We start from the raw sequence: 18,290 nt of genomic DNA on the forward strand, positions 1-18,290 counted from the left end.
GGCAGATCTCTGGGTGGTATTCTTAAAACAAGCTTTTGTAACCCTAAACAAGACCTGGAACACATTCAGGAGACTTAGCAATAGGAGCATGCTGTCTTGAACATCCCAAGGATATAAAAAATTCTCAAAAGCTGCTGTAACCAGCCTGAAGGAAAAACAGGAGGTAAAAGAGCAGGAGAAAGTAGCCCCCCTGTCTTCCCCATAGATTGGGTGCGATCATTAATAAATTTCGAGAGATGTCATCCAAGGTACAGGCACGACAGCAATGCCACATACAAATATCAGATTAACCTCATGACTAGTGATGTTATTATACCATAAGTCAACATTATACAGTACAGCAAAATGAGACTCCTGACTCCTCTCCCAGAGGTGCTAAACAGCGCTGCAGGGAATACATTCATCAAGTAAGGGTTTATATACCACAACCACGTGACCAAATAAAACACCATTGTGACCAGCGACTATTTAACTAATATAATAAATGCGTGTAACAAATTTGTTTTAACACGCTCTGGTCAGATCTGTTGTTATCTCAATGCTTCGAGCCCCACGTTGGGCACCAAAAAGGACTGTTGTAGTTTAGTCCCAGATGGCAACTGAGCACCATGCGGCTGCTCGCTCACTTCTCCCCCCTCAAGGGATGGGGAGAATTGGAAGAAAAAAGTAAAACTCATGGGTTGGGATAAGGACAGTTTAATAGCACAGCAAAGGAAGAGGAAAAAAACAACAACGCTAATAAAATAATAAAGCAGGTCATACACAATACAATTGCTCACCACTCAGAACCCAATGCCCAGTCCATCCCCGAGCAGCGATTCCTCCCCAGCCAGCTCCCCCTGTTATATACTGAGCATGACATCATATGGTATGGAATACCACTTTGGTTTGTTTGGGTCACCTGTCCTCATTGTGTTCCCTCCCAGCTTCTTGTGAAAATTAACTCTATCCCAGCCGAAACCTGAGACAAAGCTTTAAAAACCAATTGCCTATAACTAACTCAGAATTACTTTTATCAATTCTCACTTTAGAACTGCACTTTATCTCCTGTATTTTTCTTTGCTTATCCGTCCTTTTTCTAGTCTTTATTCCTAAAATCCCTTTTGAGATGGGTAAAAGCTCTTTTCAATAGACTTTTTCTCATTTTTTTTAATATAAATTCCAAATAGATTCTACCTTTGGCATAAACCAGCTTCATACCTTCTTTGCCTCTAGGGCCCTCAGGACCCCAGTACAGCTAACATCACTAATTAGTCTTCTCGATTTTTCAAAGTTGGCCCCTTCTAAAATTGAGAATTTCAAACCTGTCTCTGTTTAGTCCTATATGTTATTTCCACTTATTTAATCTAATTAAAAATGTGATCCGAGATCACAAGCTGACTAATAAACCACTTCTCAGAATTTTTCACACTACTTACTCAGAGCAACTCTAAAGCAATTCAGTGCTTATTTGGTAAGCTTACAGCAGTTGTATATAACAACAACTGGATCACTATATGTCCTTCCCAAATGATGCCGTTATCTGTATCTAAAAAAGAAATCTACCTTGGACATAATTTCTGATAGTATCTCTCAGTAAGCAATATCCTCGTCCAAATCCAACTCTTGTGGTCTATGGCAGACACCATCAAAAAGCTCTTAAAATTTTCTTTTCTCAAAGCAATGATATGCTTGACTCTTTTTTTTATCCACACAATCTCTTCCTGTTACTTTACAGTCTGTCACATCCCATGTCATTCTGTCACATTTATTTCTCATATCTGGACAGTATTAGCTCTCCTACCCCACATTCAGCAAGATCATTATTTCTCCATGTTTCCCTTACCCCATGTCTGCTCTTACATCCTTCAACACTAGTTCAGCCCAAATGGTTTCTGATTGTGCACAAACACAACTGCCTACAGTCCTTACTCAGTTCATAACCTGGAGTAAAATCTCTTTGCTAATTGCTCTCTGTTTATCCACCAATAGTAGAAATTTCATCTCTGCAAGGAAATACAATGCAATCCTCCCATCTCCCACACGTTAACAATCCTTGGTTTCCCAAGTATTCTTTCTCTGCATTAAAACCATAACTGGCCATCAAGCCAAGCTTGCCTGACGTACTGGAAGCTTCACACCTTCTCTGCACACTTGCGGACAGAGCTCTCCAAGACTATACAAATTTAACTTCTGGCAAAAGTTGCAAACCCTCCATTATCAGCCATTTCTAAACCAGGTGACTGGGAAACATAACCCAGGGGAACGCAACACCACGCAGGCCCAGCACCCACAGAACAGGCCACAGCACTCTTCCCCAACCCTCCCACCCCACCGAGGCCGACGAGTGGGGCAGCACGGCAGCATATGGAAGGAAAGCCACCTTGTCCTCACGCAGGACAGCTTCGAGCCGAGGCCCGGGCAGGCCGCGGGCCCGGCACACCCGACATGCCTGCCGGCGGGGACGGCCCGGGGGCGGGAAGCGCTCAAGCGCACCGCCCGCCCCTGCCATCCCCTCCCCCCGCCGCCGGCTGGCGCGGGGCGGGGCCGTAACGGATTCACCCGCCGCTCGGCCGACAGTTGCGGTGTCGTGTGCGGCGCCTCCGCTCCTCTCAGCGGGGAGGCGCGCAGGGATCTGCCCGCGGAAAGGGGAGTGGGGGGGTGGTGTAAGTGGTGGCGGCGGCGGCGATCCCCTTCCTCCATAGCTTACCTTCCCCGCAAGCGGCGGCGGCTCCTCCTCCCGCCAATGAGACAAGGGAAGATGCCCCCGCGCTCAGGCGCCTCCTCAACCGCGAAGGGAGGGAGAGAGGGAGGAGGGAGGGAAGGGGGTTAGCACCTCCCAGGGATCCACCTACTGTAGCAGCAGGGTGGCAAGCGGCGGCCTCTGTCCTCGGAGCCGTGCGTAGATAGGGCTGTTGAGAAGGCTGCTCCGTGGGGGTTGGCCTAACCGCATAGTGGTTTTTTTTTTTTTTCTACAAGAGAGCTTCTCACCTGCTGAGCTGAGGCAAAGAGAGGCCAAGAGAACCCCTCAGCTAAGGCCTGTCTCTTGATGATGTGGCTGCCTTGAGAAGACTTAGATGCTCAGAGCGAGTATGGCATTGAGGGAGGAATGTCAAATACTGCTATGCTGTTCTAATGTGCAATCATTTATTTTTTTCCCAAGGGAATTGAGAGGATATAAGTATTTTTCTCCTAAGATACATGTTTAAAATTAAGCACGCCCAAAGAGGATAGGCTTGAAAAGTTTTCCTAAAAGCAACAACCTGGCTGTTTTGCTTGGTTATGTCTCTTACCTTGTGTGTGATAATACCCTGCTATCTTGCTGTGGTACATGTTCAGAGACCTTTGTTGTGATATTCAATGATATTGTTAGGTTATTGCTGTGGGAACCTTACTCAGAAGGATAAAGTTTGCTCTGGGGCTAAGGAACTAACTTTTTATTGAAAACTAAATTCCTTTATCTCCTAGGGGAGGTCTCAGTTTTTCTTGTGGGAATCACAGTCTCATGAGGATGTTCCGATATTTTAAAGATCAATGTACTTGGATACAAGACTTTGGATGTCCAAAAATGAGGTTTGTGTATGTACCTAAAGTAGCAAAAACTTGTCCTCGTAGTTACCAAAGGAGTAGAGACTATATGTTCTCCGTACTTGCTGCATTGTATGACAGTCTCATGTGATACACTACACGTGCCTTGCATCCTGTTCTTCATGTGTATAATTCATGAAGTGCCTGTGTTGCTGTACTATCTAGCAATGCTCTTTCCTAATGTGCTTCCCTAATGCATGCATGTTCTCTGCCACTGACTGACTGTAGTGTTCTGTGGAGTCACTATCTTTTAGTTTGTCAATTATTTTTTACACTTCAGAATGCATTCAATTTCCTATGCATGCATCCTGAATGCATTGTAATCTGCAAAGGGTATGTGTTTTCTGTTTTGTTGGGTCAGTAACTTTGGTTCCTCCAAGATAAAATTGAGACTATTTTTTGCTAGGAGTGGTTTCTTCATTCAAAAGAGATATCCATAACGATTTGTGTAGAGTGTGGGATGGAAGATGAGGAATTTTGGGGGTACTGGGCTCAGTAAGGACTGTAAGTGGTGCCTGATAGTTTTGTTTTCTCTTTAGTAAAGTAAAATGATCACTCTATAACACAAAGCAACTTATTGTCTGTTACCATGTCCCCTTCTCAGTTTTCTGTTTTCTTGAACACAGTTCAGGGGGAAAAACTTCCTGGATCTCGGATGCATGTGTAAATATAATAATACACCTGATCATTTCAGTCAAACAGACAGTGGTAGCAAGACCCAATGGAAGTTGAAGCTATTCATTTTCAGACTGGCAGTAAAGCAAAAAGTAATTGTCCCCTCAAACAAGTTTCATCTTGGGCTGTAAGCTGTTTATTGATTCTTCAGTGCACATTTTAAAACAGTATTGAATATTTTTCTAAAAGTTATGCTGTATTTAACTCAACGAAGTGCTGTGTACTGTGTTAGGCTGAAGGTCACACTTAGCATCAGTGGAACAGATGGTGTATTTGACCCATGGAAACAAAGTGCAGTTTAATACAGTGAAGTCCTTAAATCTAGAAGCAATGGATGTAGATCTACAAGGAGAAAAAACTGTGTTCTGGAAGGTTTAGCTAAAGGATTGAGGTCAGTGAACAACAACTGAAAGTGTAATGCCAGAGGATGTAGAAGTGAAAAAGGCTAATGTCATTCCTGAATGTTTAAAGATAGGAATCAACAATAGCTAAAAGGTAATTTGCCTCCAGTAATTAGTACTTTAAGCCAACTAGTTGGATACTGCATATAATGCTAGTATAAATTTTGGTAGAGAAGTTGAAAATGGGATAGACTGCATGAAGGTGATGGTTTGAAAATAAGAGATACATAAAGATATTAGTTTATTAAAAATGGGTTAAAGGTGATTACAGTTTATAGGTTCCTTACAATGAGAAAATATTAGGTACTGAGTGGCATTTTAATTTAATGGAAAAAGCCATAACAAGAAACAGTGGACAGAAATTAAAGCCACAGGAATTCAAATCAGAAACGGAGCACAAATTTCTGACAGTGACAGTGGAAAGTCTCCGGATGGAGAGTCTCCATTTTTTATAGCTTCAAGTAAAAACCTGATCCAGTTATTGCTGCCTTTCCTTACATGCCAGTTGTTCTACACCTGTCTCATTTTCTTCCTTTCATTTAAGCTGTCTCCAGTTTGTTTTTCTTCTTTCCTAAATGTAATGCCAGATTTACAACTCAACAGCCCTGAATAGAAGGGAATATGTGCCTCTGTCATCTTACAAACACTCTTGTGAGTATGTACCAGGATTGCATTTTCCTTCTTTTTCCACTAGCAATGTATTGTTGGCCTCTGCAGTTTAAGCTTCGAATCTCTTAGTTTACTTTTCATTTGAATTTCTGCATTTCCCCTTGGTCTTCAGAATAACTTGATTGAAGTTGACCTAATTTTCTTCTCTGATTAACTGATGTTTATTTTACTTAAATTCAGCAGGATTATTCTGTACACTGTAAAAATATAATCACACATTAAATGAGAATCCCTTCACGTGGGAGGTTACAGTAGTTACAGTATCTGTACTTGAGCCCAACTACTGCACTGCTGGCAAGGGGTGGCAGACGTACAGACTTACTTTGCTAAACTTGGTTGCAAAATACAGGTGCTGAGTAAACTTTTTGTTGTGTTGTTTCTTAGAGAGTCTGTCGGCAGGAAGGAAGTGAAAAAGCTGGGAGTCCTTTCAGGTCAAAATAAAACCAGCTTCTGATCTCAGTAGCAGGGTTCCCGTTACCTGTGTTGTGTTTTTGGGGGATGACATTTCAATTATGAATATCAGGGGAAACTGCTGTTGCCTGCAGAGTTACTAGACAGCACAAGAGGACCATTTTAACCTTAGTGGAAGCAAAATAATGTAAGTGGAAAGCAACTGCTGGCTGATAAGTTCTGTCAACAGATGCGAGATGGGAGGAAGTTTTAAGAGATTTAGGGCTGGGTTTATATAAAGTTGTTAGAACTGAAGCAGATAGAGCAAGTTAAAGAAGGGAGAAGTTGCCAAGAAGCAGTTACTTAACAAGAGTTGTCTTCTTCTGATGGACAAAGGTCAAAAAAAGCAATTAAACACTTTAATGTGCTTTTGGGGTTGGTTACATTCCTGATAGTTAAAGCATCTTAGCAGATAATGGCTAAGAAGCCTCAGTTATGCTGGTGGATCCATGAATTTTCGAACTCATGAAGTCTAGTTTTGTGTTGTGACCACTTCCTTGCTTCATTTCAAGAGAAGACTTGGGCATGAAGTACCTTATAGTTGCTATGGATCAATACATCAAGTCATTTTGCTGTAGCAAAATGGTTTACTGTGGTTAGGTAGCTTTATCTTGACTGTTTTGCCTTTAAATATATTTTTTCTTCTCAAGTTGACCGAGGTCCAAGCAATCCTTAAAATTCTAATTACATTATCTTAGTGCTGCCCTGCTTTGTTCCTTGCCACTTGTTTTGTTAATCTATGCTTTATTAATAGCCTACTACAATAAACTAAAATTAGCAAAAATATTAGTAGTGTAAAATTAGTAGTGCTAGCCTTTCTTCAGTTATTTTTGCTTCTAACCTTCTAGATGACAGTTAGTTATATATGATTTGACAGCTACACCAGTCAAATACAGAGGAGAGGAGATATTTCTATAGCTTCTGACAATATGTAGGACATTTCACATCAGAATGTCTTCATTATAGGCACTCATAGCTGCGGATCTTACTCAAATAATAGAAGCTGATAAAGATAGAAGCTCCAGAAAGTTGTGGAACAGTTGCGGAAAGTTGTGTTTCAAGAAAGTTGTAAAGCAACTAAGTAGTTCAAGGAAAGATAAACTTAATAAACATTTAAAACAGAGCTAGGGAAGGACTGAAGGAATAGGGCTTCTTAGACTGAAGAAGAAAGGACTGAAGGAAAAGAACATCTTGAAGACTGTAAAATGCTATTGCGAAGAGGAAGGGGAATTTTTTTTCCCCTGCATGATCAGGAAAAAGTTCAAGTAAAGGAGATTCAGCTTTGGCAGTAGGGAGAACTGCTCTCACAGTAATAATAAGGCGGTTGGGAATAGATTTGCCAGTGAGGTTGTAGTTTCCATTAGTAGAGATTGTATATCAGAAGTAAAATAACTTTTGTCGATCCTAATTCAGGTTATGGAAGTCAATCAGATGACCCGTTGAGGTCCCTTCCACTTTTAGGATTCTATAATTAGTTCCATTTACTGTACAAGAAAATACAAAATATTTGCAATAAAAGTGATACAACCTGTAGTTGAAATAGGGACAAATGGCTGGTTTTAATCAAAGCAAAATGTCTTTCATATAAATGATGATTAATAAAAAGATTACTTCACAATAACCTAATTATTCAAAATACTCAAGCAGTTTTAGTGGCTGAATTCCCTTTAAAAATTCATTGAAGTTCACTATTCTTTTTTTCAGATGGAATGTTTTGAGACTGGAATAACAGATTACAAGTTAATCTCAAACAAATAATGTATTTTACTTCCATATTCAGTAATGTCTTACAGGTTTGTCCTGGCAATTCTTTGTTCGTATCAAAATGTCAGTTTTGTTGTGATTTTCTGATACTACCCATTATGTTTACAACAAATCAGTTTCTTCCTGGTTTTGAAAAGTGATGTTTATGGAAATATAATTCTTCATAATTTATGTTTTGAATTAACACTTCGATTATCCCTGGCTTCTCTTTCCTTTGAGTATAGCTCTTTTGACATCTTTAATAGTACTAGTTTTCAGTCTAATTCATCCTTTTTGATCTTTTCAAAATATACTAACAGAAATAATGTTTTACTGTCAGTCTCAGTGAGAGAAGGAACAGGGCTTCACTACCTGCATAATTATATTGCTTTGACACTACATATGAAAAAATTGCTTGAATTTTTTTTTTAATGTTTGAATTTCAAACTTAATGATTGCTCGGGTAAATTCTGAAAACAGTTTTCTTTTTAAGTTACTTCATAGTATGTACAAAGAAGAAAACAAGACACAAACTAGAACTGTGACTATTACCATTTTCTACAAGTACTGTTATTTAATTCCTTGCAAAGATGCTATTTCTAACACCACAGACTTTCTTTTTCCCACAAAAAATGTTACAGACAGGAAATGTTTTGGATAGCATAGCAGCATTTCCTGATAAACATTTTATCACAGCTTGATAACCATTTCCTGTTGGTAGGATTTGTTTTAACTATTGTCATTTTGTTGTCTGTCTTGCTATAATTAACACACATATGTGACCTGGCTAAGTGTGCTTATCCTGTCAAACAAAGGTTTCAGCAAGTCAGACATTTGGTTATAACGTGATGCAAGATTTTATATTGTCCATTTCCCTTCATTTAAACTTTGTCTGGAGCAATAAATGAAATAGCAATACACGTCCAGTGTTCTGGGGACTGGGAATTCCCAGAAGGGTGGAGATTCCTCAGTATTTCAAAATAAAGCATTGTCTGCTGTGGTCTCAGTGATTTCAGTGAGCTTCTAAAACAGCTTTAGACGAGAAGGTGGGACTTCATGTAGGATCTAATTGTTCAATGCAAACTTGGACTTGATTTGTCCTGGAAGGGTATCAGAAGAAATTTGGCACTTTCTAAGGAGCTTTAAAGCATTGTTCTTGCAAAATGAAACTACATTCAGGAATTTGAATTTATCAAAATGTCATGTTTTCAGTCAACAGAACCACTTATGCCGTTTTTGGAGTTACCTACTTAGTTTAGTGATAAAAGACAGGCAGTATCACTTACATAGAGCTGATTGTGGTTCCCATTCACACAAAGATCGGAGGCATCTTTGACTGTGCCTCTATGAAGTAGTAGATGGCCAAGATGCAGCCTCTGGCCCTGCAGCCTAGAGATGTAGCCTAGCTCATGTCCATATTCTTTAGGACTGTATTTCCCTTAAAATCAGACTGACCAAGTGACACGACATAGCTCTTGGCAGTGGAGCTCCTCTGTGCTGTTTAACATCCTGTGGCCTTCGGACATAATACTTACTCATGCCTGTGTTTTTTTTTCTCAGTTCATTGTGTTTGAAAGTGACTGTTTATTGCCTTTTGTTTAAAAGTTCTGACTCCATAGTTTTATTCCCCACAGTTTTTCAAGAAAAGTAAAATTAAGGCGTGTTACTGAAAGCATGTAGTATTCGAGGGTGCAAAGCCTGCTGAGATAGCCCTGAGGGAGTCTGCAGTAGCGGACTTGGAGCAGTGTTGCCCACAGAGCCTGCTGGAAACAGTGCTTGGTGTGCACTATCCCTGAAGTGCGCTGATTGGCACAGGCCAAGTCTGCTGGGATGTCAGCTAACAAGCAGTCTGGGTGTTCAGAGGTCAAGTGTTCAGGCTATGCGTCCAGCTATGATGAGTTTATGGAGCCTAACTAAGGGGGGACATTCTTCTTCCTGAGGGAGGAAGAATCTGGAGGTCAAGGCTTTAGGCAAAGGTACATGTGTAGAGCTGATTTAAAAAAAAAAAACCAACAGTGATTATTGGTGTATTGTGACTAGGTGTATTTTGCAGGCACGTTCTGAAGGTGTCCTCAGAAAAATATACAAGGAAACAGAATCTGAAACAGAACAAAATGTTGTTGAGGGTTTTGTTTTGGTTTTTTTTTTTTTTAAAATTGGGCTAGAAGACAGTGAATAAAGTGTTCTTGCAGAGATTTGATCCAAGTCATGCAACCCAGTGCTGACTGCCTAATTCTTCTGAAGGAAGATGACATTGATGTAATTATCTGTGTCACTTGCTGAGGATGTGTGTAAAAATTTGAAGTGTTTGTGGAACAGGAAAATGAACTTGCATCCTTGATTTATAATTCCAAAACAAAATCAGTTACACTAACTCCAGTAATGGCAAGGATAAAGTAGATTGATTTTCCATTATTGGACTCTAGCAATAAATAATCAGTAAAGCAGTGTGAAAGCTATATATGGATAGTATATCATATCCATTATCATCATCTGCTTTCTATAAAGCAGATGTCTTAGCCACTTTTTTTTTACCCTAATGAATAAAACAGTTTTAAGGTTCTATACTAAAAATGTAAAAATTATGGTAGCATATATGTGATAAAGTGTACAATTTTCACTGAATTGCCTTTAATTCCGTAACTGTGTTATTAAAAGACAAGATAATTGCTAATTTTAAGCAAATGCTTTAGCATTGATTGTACACAGCTTTCTAGCAAGGAATATATACAGTAACCTTTTAACAGATAATGACATTGATATATCAGGTTTTGTGGGATTTATATTACTTGACACAAATGTCTTAAAAACAGTATGCATTTTTTCACTGGCAGTAATTTGCAAGTCACTCTATGGGCTGTTGAAAAGCCAAATAAAATCAAGCAATTGCTCTTTGAATACGTGTTAAAAAGAATGCTATAGATGATAGGAACATCCCATTTTATCAGAAGCCAAAAGCAATATTACATTATTTATGGTTGCTGTTACAATGTGAACTTGTAAAACTAGTTGTCAGAAGAACAGAAAACTTTTTTTTTAAATTAGATCTAACATTTCAAACAAAAAGATGTTTTCCTCTTGCAATTCAGACCACAGAACTTCCTGTTAAAAGATTCTGTGAGGGCTAAAAGTTTGCATGAACAAGTCAAGGGAGAGCAATCAACTGAGATTGCGCAACAGAGAGTCTCCAGCTCAGGAAGTCTCTGAGCTACAAATGTTCAAAGATTAGGAGAATATTTAAAGGAAGTTTCATATTTACTTACCCCATTCTTTTCTAACACTCTCTGCCAGGGAATAAATTTTGTTAGTGCTGGGGAGAAAGCACTCACTTTGGTAAAACTTTGACCTGACCCCTTACGGCCCTTTTTTCATTCTGTGTCCTTATGTAGAGGATGTTTAATTATGCATCTAGCTTTTGAGATAACACTGATATGCACTTTTTACTTCCTGTGAGGAAATGCTCAATGCTTTCTGGGATTGGGGTTTTTTGGTGGTTTGTTTTTAACGGAAGCATTGTTGCTGTTTGTTGATATGAGGGCTATTCTCTGTTAAGGTCAAGGGGACTGAAAATTTAGTACTAGTCTAGGAAATGAGATGCAAGACCAGCTGGGCAGCCGGGCATGCCCAAGCCCACACTGAATCTAACATTGAATGTGTGTTATATAGACTATACTAAAACATACAGAAATTGATAGCTTAAAAAAGGAAGCATGTAATTTATTCTGTATAAATGTAAATTATCATATTGCCATTAGAAATGTTGTAGTATTATACTATATACACATATTATAGAGTATGTACACCATATATAGATGAACATACACTTAAAATGGTATATCAGCTCTAAAAATGACTTACAGAGTACCATACATGAAAGAAATAGATGGTCATCTTTATTAAAAACAATGTCAAAAAATAAAGCAAGAATGTGAAATGAAGGTGAATCAATTAAGCAACAAGTCTGGGTCTGCTTGAGGAAGTGAACATCCCTAAAGTATCTGTCTTTATTATCAACCTTAAAGTTGGGGTTTTTTTTCAGCTTCTTCATAGCCTTATTAACCTGCATTTTGAGAACAAGTGAACAGGCAAAGACAACTTACCTGCTCTATTATCTTTCTAATTTTGTATACCTTAAGCATGTGCCTTGTTGTGCACCTTCTGTTTATGCTTCAGGATCTTAATGCATCTGATGTCTACTTATGTTAAAATCTTTCCATCCTTTCCATCAATGACTTTAATTCAAAGTTAATTCAAATAGCCCAATGTCAGCAGATGGCTGTTGAGTCAATGTCTCTATAAAGTATTTAGCACTCTTTGGAGGAAATGTGATATAGAAGTAGAATTTATTACTTGCTTTTAAACTCATGTTATGTTTTCCCCAAAGTGGTGTGTAACCATTAGTTCTCACAATATATGGGGAAAGGGAAATAAAAGAAGTTGCTCAGGGGAAAAAGCTGGAACTATAAAGCTGGAGTTCCTTGGACCAGCCACAGACAATTTAAGTTCTCAGCTTCATTTGAAATATTCCTGAAACTCTCAATCTTTTCCAATGACAAGGGTCTCTGGACCACCACAGGGTTTTCAGTGTTCTTTTTTGTAGACTGGGGAATATCTCACACTGCACTTCACAGCTTTTTCATATGTTTCTATAATGGCAAGTCATGGTGTGTGACAGTTCATCAATAACCCTGTCAGTTTTTCTTCCAATGGAGAAATGAAGATGACTCTAAAAAACATGATGGAAGCTCTGCCATTCAGGGAGCATTTGCTACGGGGAAAGAAGTTGGAAAAATAAAGAAGTCTTGCCAAAATCCTCATTTTGTCCTAATTCTAATGTAAAAACCTTTTAATATACGTAAAATTAATTTACTGGGGTCATAAATACAAATTGTGCTTTAAAGTTTATCAATGGAACAGAACAGTTTATCTGAAATTCTTCATTTGCCTGAAAAGTTAATTCTGTCTTTTTTTTTATTCCACCTTTAACTTGTTTGTCTTTCAGGGCTATGTTTTTTCTCTTTCATTACTGCTACACATTTTATACACCACATGTTCTATGGCATTCCTTTCCTACTCTTTCCCCCAGCCCCTTTCCTCTCTCTCAAGTGTTGTATTGTCTTCTTTGAAAATCTCACAGATGGGGTAAAATGACTTCAGTCCAATCTTGCCTGCAGTCTAGTCCTTAAATGCCCAAAGCAGGGCTCTGACCACTCTACTATAATACAAAAATTACTTCTTAAAGACAATAGATGCAGAAGTCCAGGAAGCACCTTTGATATGTAAATCACATTCTTCAGTAGAGTGCTTAGCCCAGACCTATAATTAAGCACCAAGACAGAGTTACTATTTCAGATGTCGCTCCTCTTCGTTACTTCCTCTTGGTCTGAGCATCATGCGTAAGCATGCTGTACGGTATAAACCTCACGTTTGGGGCTCACAACTCTCCTCAGTCAATGTTTAGGGAATACAAGTAACTTCCAAACTATGGTCAATTCCACTTCTTTCAGTACCAGAGTCACACAGCTTTGTGTACATCCCAGCTCTACTGGTGGTTAGTGGTGGTTTCTCTTTAATGGTTTTGAGATAAAGGCAGAAGGGTCCCAACTGGTCCTGACTGTTCAAGAAGTGCATCTGAATTGGGATCCTGTGGAAGAAGTCTAATCACCCTAAGTAACTTATTTTCCATCAGTGGATTAATAGTTCTTGTTATGTAAACCATTTAGATTCTACAATGTTAGACGTCCTCACTGCTAAATATTTCCTCTCTCTTCTTTTTCAAAACTGATGCAGAGACTAAACTAGAAAATGCATTGGACAAAACCACAAAGGGTTTCAGATACAGCCAAGAATGTAAAAAGGATTCCTGAGGAAGACTTCAATGCTTTAAATACAGACTGTTCAGTCTTTCCTTTGTTTTCTAACTTCAGAAAAGAGTTATTAACATTTGGCACACTACTTGGTTATGTGGATGTTGGTTCTACATATTAATTTGTAAAGAAGGCTAGCAAAGTAATATAGTTTTGGGTAATGGCTCCAATCAGTTTAGCAAAGAAATCCTTAAGATCTCCTTCATATATGAGATTTAGAAGTTTACCTCATAGATATGCATTCCACTGACTCCATTTTCAAAGGACAAACTTGTGTCACTGCTCCATGCCCAAACACTCCTTATCTGTAAATCAGGTGTACCATCACAAAAGGTATTCTGTTCATGTGAAGGATGACTTTTATGACAGAACAATCTTTTAGCCCACAGCTCATTAAATAATTTTAACAGGGACAGATTAAAAAAAAAGTTCCCTAAAAATATATGTGTATAAAAGCTAGCACATGCACCCAGATGGCAGGAATCCAGGCAACTGGGTGCAACATCATGTCTTTGTATTAGCCTTGAAGTTACCTAACCCCATCAGATAGGAACAGCCCCCTCCAGAAACATCAGGACACAGCTGGACCACATCTTGATTTGCTCCTTCCTGCCAAGTCCCAGGGTCTGGGTGGATGAGTTGCAGCAGGATCTAGTGGAAGAGAAACACAAAGTTCTCATTTGGAAGAAAGGGGATAAGCAACAGAATTGTGGTCTACTCCAGCTGCTGTGCTCTAGCCGCTGCCACCAGGGTCTTCTGGGCTCTATCATTGTAGGGGAGGGAAAGGGTGTGAGGAGAAAGGCTTGCTTGGAGAATGGCCAGTAGCCAGGAAATGCTGGGGCTTCTTTGCATATTCAGCTAGAGAAACTCTCTCAAGAGACCAGTGGTTCCTCCCTGGGGAGCCTTCTCTGTCCCCAGGCAAGGGGAAGAATGCATTTTGCATCTCAATAACTTCTTAATGTGCACAAAGGTCTAGTTTCTCAAGGGTGTGACTGCATTTGCCAACCTGTATCCAAATGCTGTTTCCAGATCACCAGTATGCCTGTGGGTCCAATGACTCTCAGTCCACTGACACCTGGGCCAAAAGAGATCCCAGACCTAAGCTTTGTGCATGCACCTGAGAGAAGGAAGTCTGCCTGTGGGAAGTGTAGGGCAGCACAGGCTGGAGATCTCTTTCCTGATGTCAGGGAGCCAGACATTGTCCATATTTCATGTCCATTGTTACTTCCCTTTAGGGATGAGATGGACCAAGCAAACCCAAAGGACTTCTGAAATGACCATCTGGAAGTGTGCACAGGACAACAATCTGTTTGTGTCCCTGTGAGTGCTGGTCAGGATGAAAAAACAAATGAGAACCCAGGCCTTTCAACAGGGTGTGTATCCAGCTGAGCTCATTCCCTCAGGACACTTCCCGTCTGAGGCTGGGCAGTGGCTTTGTGGCAGTTTGCATAACCATGGAGTCAGGAACCTACATTCCACCCAGGTCCCAGTTTCGGTACGTAAGTCCTCTGAGGTTCTCAAAGTTAAGTGCTTGGTACTCTTTCCTATGCATCATTAATGGAAGCACTATACTTTTATGTTTCTTCTTGTGACAATTTAACTAGCCAAGAGAATAAAACAAGATTATATCATTGCAGGATTTGCTTAGTCAACAACAAAAATATTAAGATGCCATCTATTTTTCTAGACAGATTTAAGGGATCACATTGGTAATTAGCAAAGAGAACCATCCTTAGCACATTTTCAAAACATGTTTTTATATGTTTTGGAAGAGTGATTTGTGGGGTGGTTATGTTGTACTGCTTATCCATAAAAACAAAACTGCCCCTCACACCCCTTTCAAAAAAAAAAGCCTCCACCTGAAATAGAAAAATGGAACATGCTGTTAATGGAAAAACACAGAAACATTGCAAGCTGCGATTGGTATTGTCACTATAATAGAAGCTTGCACATAAGTATTGTGCACATTACAGTCACATAAAAATGCTAAGTAAAAAGTATCTCTAAGTCATTAATCCAATCTGTGAGATGCTGAGTACCATTGGCTGCTGAATATCAAGTTCTGATCACCTAACAGTGGTGGCCCCGCTGACGTTTTAGGGGACATAGGTAGAATATACTTGAAGAATGAGGTTGGATTAAGAGGGTTAGGCACAATCTGTTTATGGTACCTAAGTCACAAGGTTCAGGGGTGCACACCAAACTACAGCCTCTCAAAGCCTTAAAAAACCCACTGAAGATCTCTTAAATTTCTGCTGCAATCCTGAAGCTTAAAGCATTTTTGAAATCTCTCCCTGAACATCCACATTTCTCCCATCCCAATTTAAGGCTGCTTATGCTTCCCCTCTGCCCTGGCCGACTGCAGGATCAGTGTTCCTCTAGGAAAGACCATGGCTGGTTTGTCTCTCGGCCATGTGATCTAACTGAGATGGTTTGGAGAGGTCAAAGTGGGACTGGTTCATAGGGCTGATAGACACCTTGAGAACACTCTGAAAAAGGAGGTATGGTTTTCCCTGGACATACAATTTAGGCTTTCCCTGGATGTACAATTTAGGCTGCCTCTGAAGACTTCCACGGGTTATTATGAACAGGCCGAAAATCCAGCCCCAGGTTGGGTTTAAGTTTGCTCTTGCAGAACAGTGCTGACTAATGGGATAGGGTGCTGCTCCCCTCACTATTTTGACGATGCTCAGACTGGACTCTAGAGTGTCCTGCTACTTCTGTCTCTCTGCATCTGTCATGTTTAACACAACTTTAAATCACCTCAGCGCTTATCAGGTTGCAATGCAAATGCAATTGCATAAGTGCTACTGGAGTTAAATGGGAGTGCAAGCAACGTAACTGAAGAATTGGGTTGAATACTGAAGCTTCTTTTGATACTTTGGCTTTCAGACTGTGAACAGGATTGTATAACCTGACTGCCATTATTTTCAAGATGATTTAGTGACCAAGTCCTTCAAGACTTCCATTCTGTGGCCATAGGATCACCTTACTTCATGCATGAGTGTGGCATGTAGGGTAGCCATTCTGCAGCTGCCATTATTGCTCCAGTGTAGCATCCTGCACGCTGAACATGAACACCATGGAAAGGCTGCAGCCAGCTCACTAGAGGAACAGCACTGAATGTGGCTCAGTCTTAATTAAGATTAATTAATTAAGCACCTTCCTTACTATCCTGACCAGTATTATTTCTTCCAGATGGAACCAGTCAGGATGCTTCAGCCATGAAATACAACAGTAACAATCAGGAGAAACCCAAAAGCCAGAAGTTGTCATAAGCAAGTCTCACTGAATAAACTAAGAAATCTTCAGTTTTACTTAGAATGTGTAACCTGATGTCTCCTTGCTGGCTTTTTCTCTTAGCTCTACCTCAGCCTATTTCTTAGTCCTTCTTCTAGGCACCTCTGCAAAGGCAATTCCCCAAAAAGCTTTAGGCCAGTGGAGCCATGTACAGTTTTCTATAAAAGCATAAAAGAAGGAAGAATGAAGCCCAGTGGTCTCTTCTACGCTATAATGACAGCAAGTCAACCGTAGAGGATAGTCCACATATCTCAGTCCCTGGTAATCCTTCTTGGTAACCACCATTTTTTGTGTCTGTGTTGAAGTCCCTTGTGTCCTTTCTCTGACAGAAAATGTTCAGGGAAAAGAAAGTTTGCCCTCTGGTTCAGTGCCTTGGTGTTGCCAGGACACAAGTCTATGCAAACAAATGTTAAGCTCTTTTAAGGCTAAGGAGTAATTATCCAGCTTTGCCAGCTGACTGGTTGACTTGCTGCCAGGGGACCGAAGCAAGGCTTGCGACTTCTAAGCGTATTGCCTGACAAGTGACAGAACATGCAGCGGGGATAAGGGTACAGATTAGCACAGTTCAGTTGACAGAAAAACAAGCAAAATGGGGCTAAATGGGGTGTGGTCAAAATAGGTATTTATTCATCTGGAAGCCATCTGGACTTCTGGGTGCGAGCTTCATATTGTGAACGCTGAGGTGGAACTATTCAAAATTTCAAGAGGAGTTTTTTGCAGCTCCAGTTTACCAAAGGTATTTCCTTTGTGCATTTTTGTCCCCTGCAGAGGCTTCGTATATAGAGAATTGTTCTTCTTTCTTTGGCTGTTATTCCTTCTTAGTGGAATTTCTTTCTTTCTGAGGAGCTATGGTTACAATCCTATCTAGGCCATTTCTTTTCTCTTCTCTATTCAGCCTCTGAAAAAAAATTTTAACCTTTTTTTTACTTCTTCCGCCTGGTTCTTTGAATCCAAATGGCTAATCAAACCCATAAGTTAACTGAAAAAAAATCAGTTACAGTGAAGCAAAAAACCAAACTAATATCAGTTTGCCTTTGGAGGTAATCAGTTAGGGATGCAGCTGAACTTCAGTATCAGAGCCTAAATTAAGGAAGTTTTAAATTATATTTGAAGCTTCGGTTTGTTCATTGCTGTTCTTGAGCAACAGGAACCTTGATAGGATGTTCTATGAAGCAAGATAATTAAGAATTAAATTATGAACCAAAAAGTACTGTTCAAATCATACCTTAATCTTCCCAGCACATGCATGCTTTGCCTTGTGCCCTGCAGGAAAACATTTCAGAGACAAAGATTGCATAAGCAAGTAAGTATGGGTAGAAGTAAACCTAGGTGAAGAATGTCAGGCTAGAAGTGACTCTTTTCATAATGTCATATCAACAGGAATATGGCTCAATTCCCCAGAGCAAAGGGCTTCACAGAAATACAGATATCTTCCCTTTTTAGTGAATCTAAAATATTCCTTCTTCCATGCTGTGAAAACCCATGATCTCTCGAGCGGGGACAGGAGTTTATAGTGATGTGAGCTGAGAGAAATTTCTGTGTTCCTCAGGGAGGCCAGATCCAGTCCTCACACTAGCAGGCATCACGGGTGGGAGCATCTTTCCTACCTTATTGTGGG

The 18,290-nt window shown here is 39.9% G+C and overlaps 1 protein-coding gene across 5 annotated transcripts in view; it reads right to left on the reverse strand.

Annotated features, from left to right (window-relative positions):
• Positions 1-18,290, reverse strand: part of RCBTB2 (RCC1 and BTB domain containing protein 2) — a 95,610-nt gene that overhangs the window by 33,403 nt on the left and 43,917 nt on the right. Inside the window, exon 1 of one of the 5 annotated variants that reach the window (XM_054804151.1) lies at positions 2,690-2,761. The exons of 1 other annotated variant lie outside the window; for it this stretch is intronic. Coding sequence is in view for 1 of the 4 variants with exons in the window: in XM_054804099.1 (XP_054660074.1) it covers positions 2,363-2,491 (129 nt within the window). In the remaining 3 variants the exon portion in view is untranslated. Of the gene's footprint in view, positions 1-2,106; positions 2,167-2,362; positions 2,659-2,689; positions 2,762-18,290 lie in introns of those variants that run through there. 3 more of the 5 variants (XM_054804135.1, XM_054804099.1, XM_054804170.1) reach the window with 3 other exon arrangements.

Source organism: Grus americana, chromosome 1 (genome assembly GCF_028858705.1).
Source record: "Grus americana isolate bGruAme1 chromosome 1, bGruAme1.mat, whole genome shotgun sequence".
NCBI lineage: Eukaryota > Metazoa > Chordata > Aves > Gruiformes > Gruidae > Grus > Grus americana.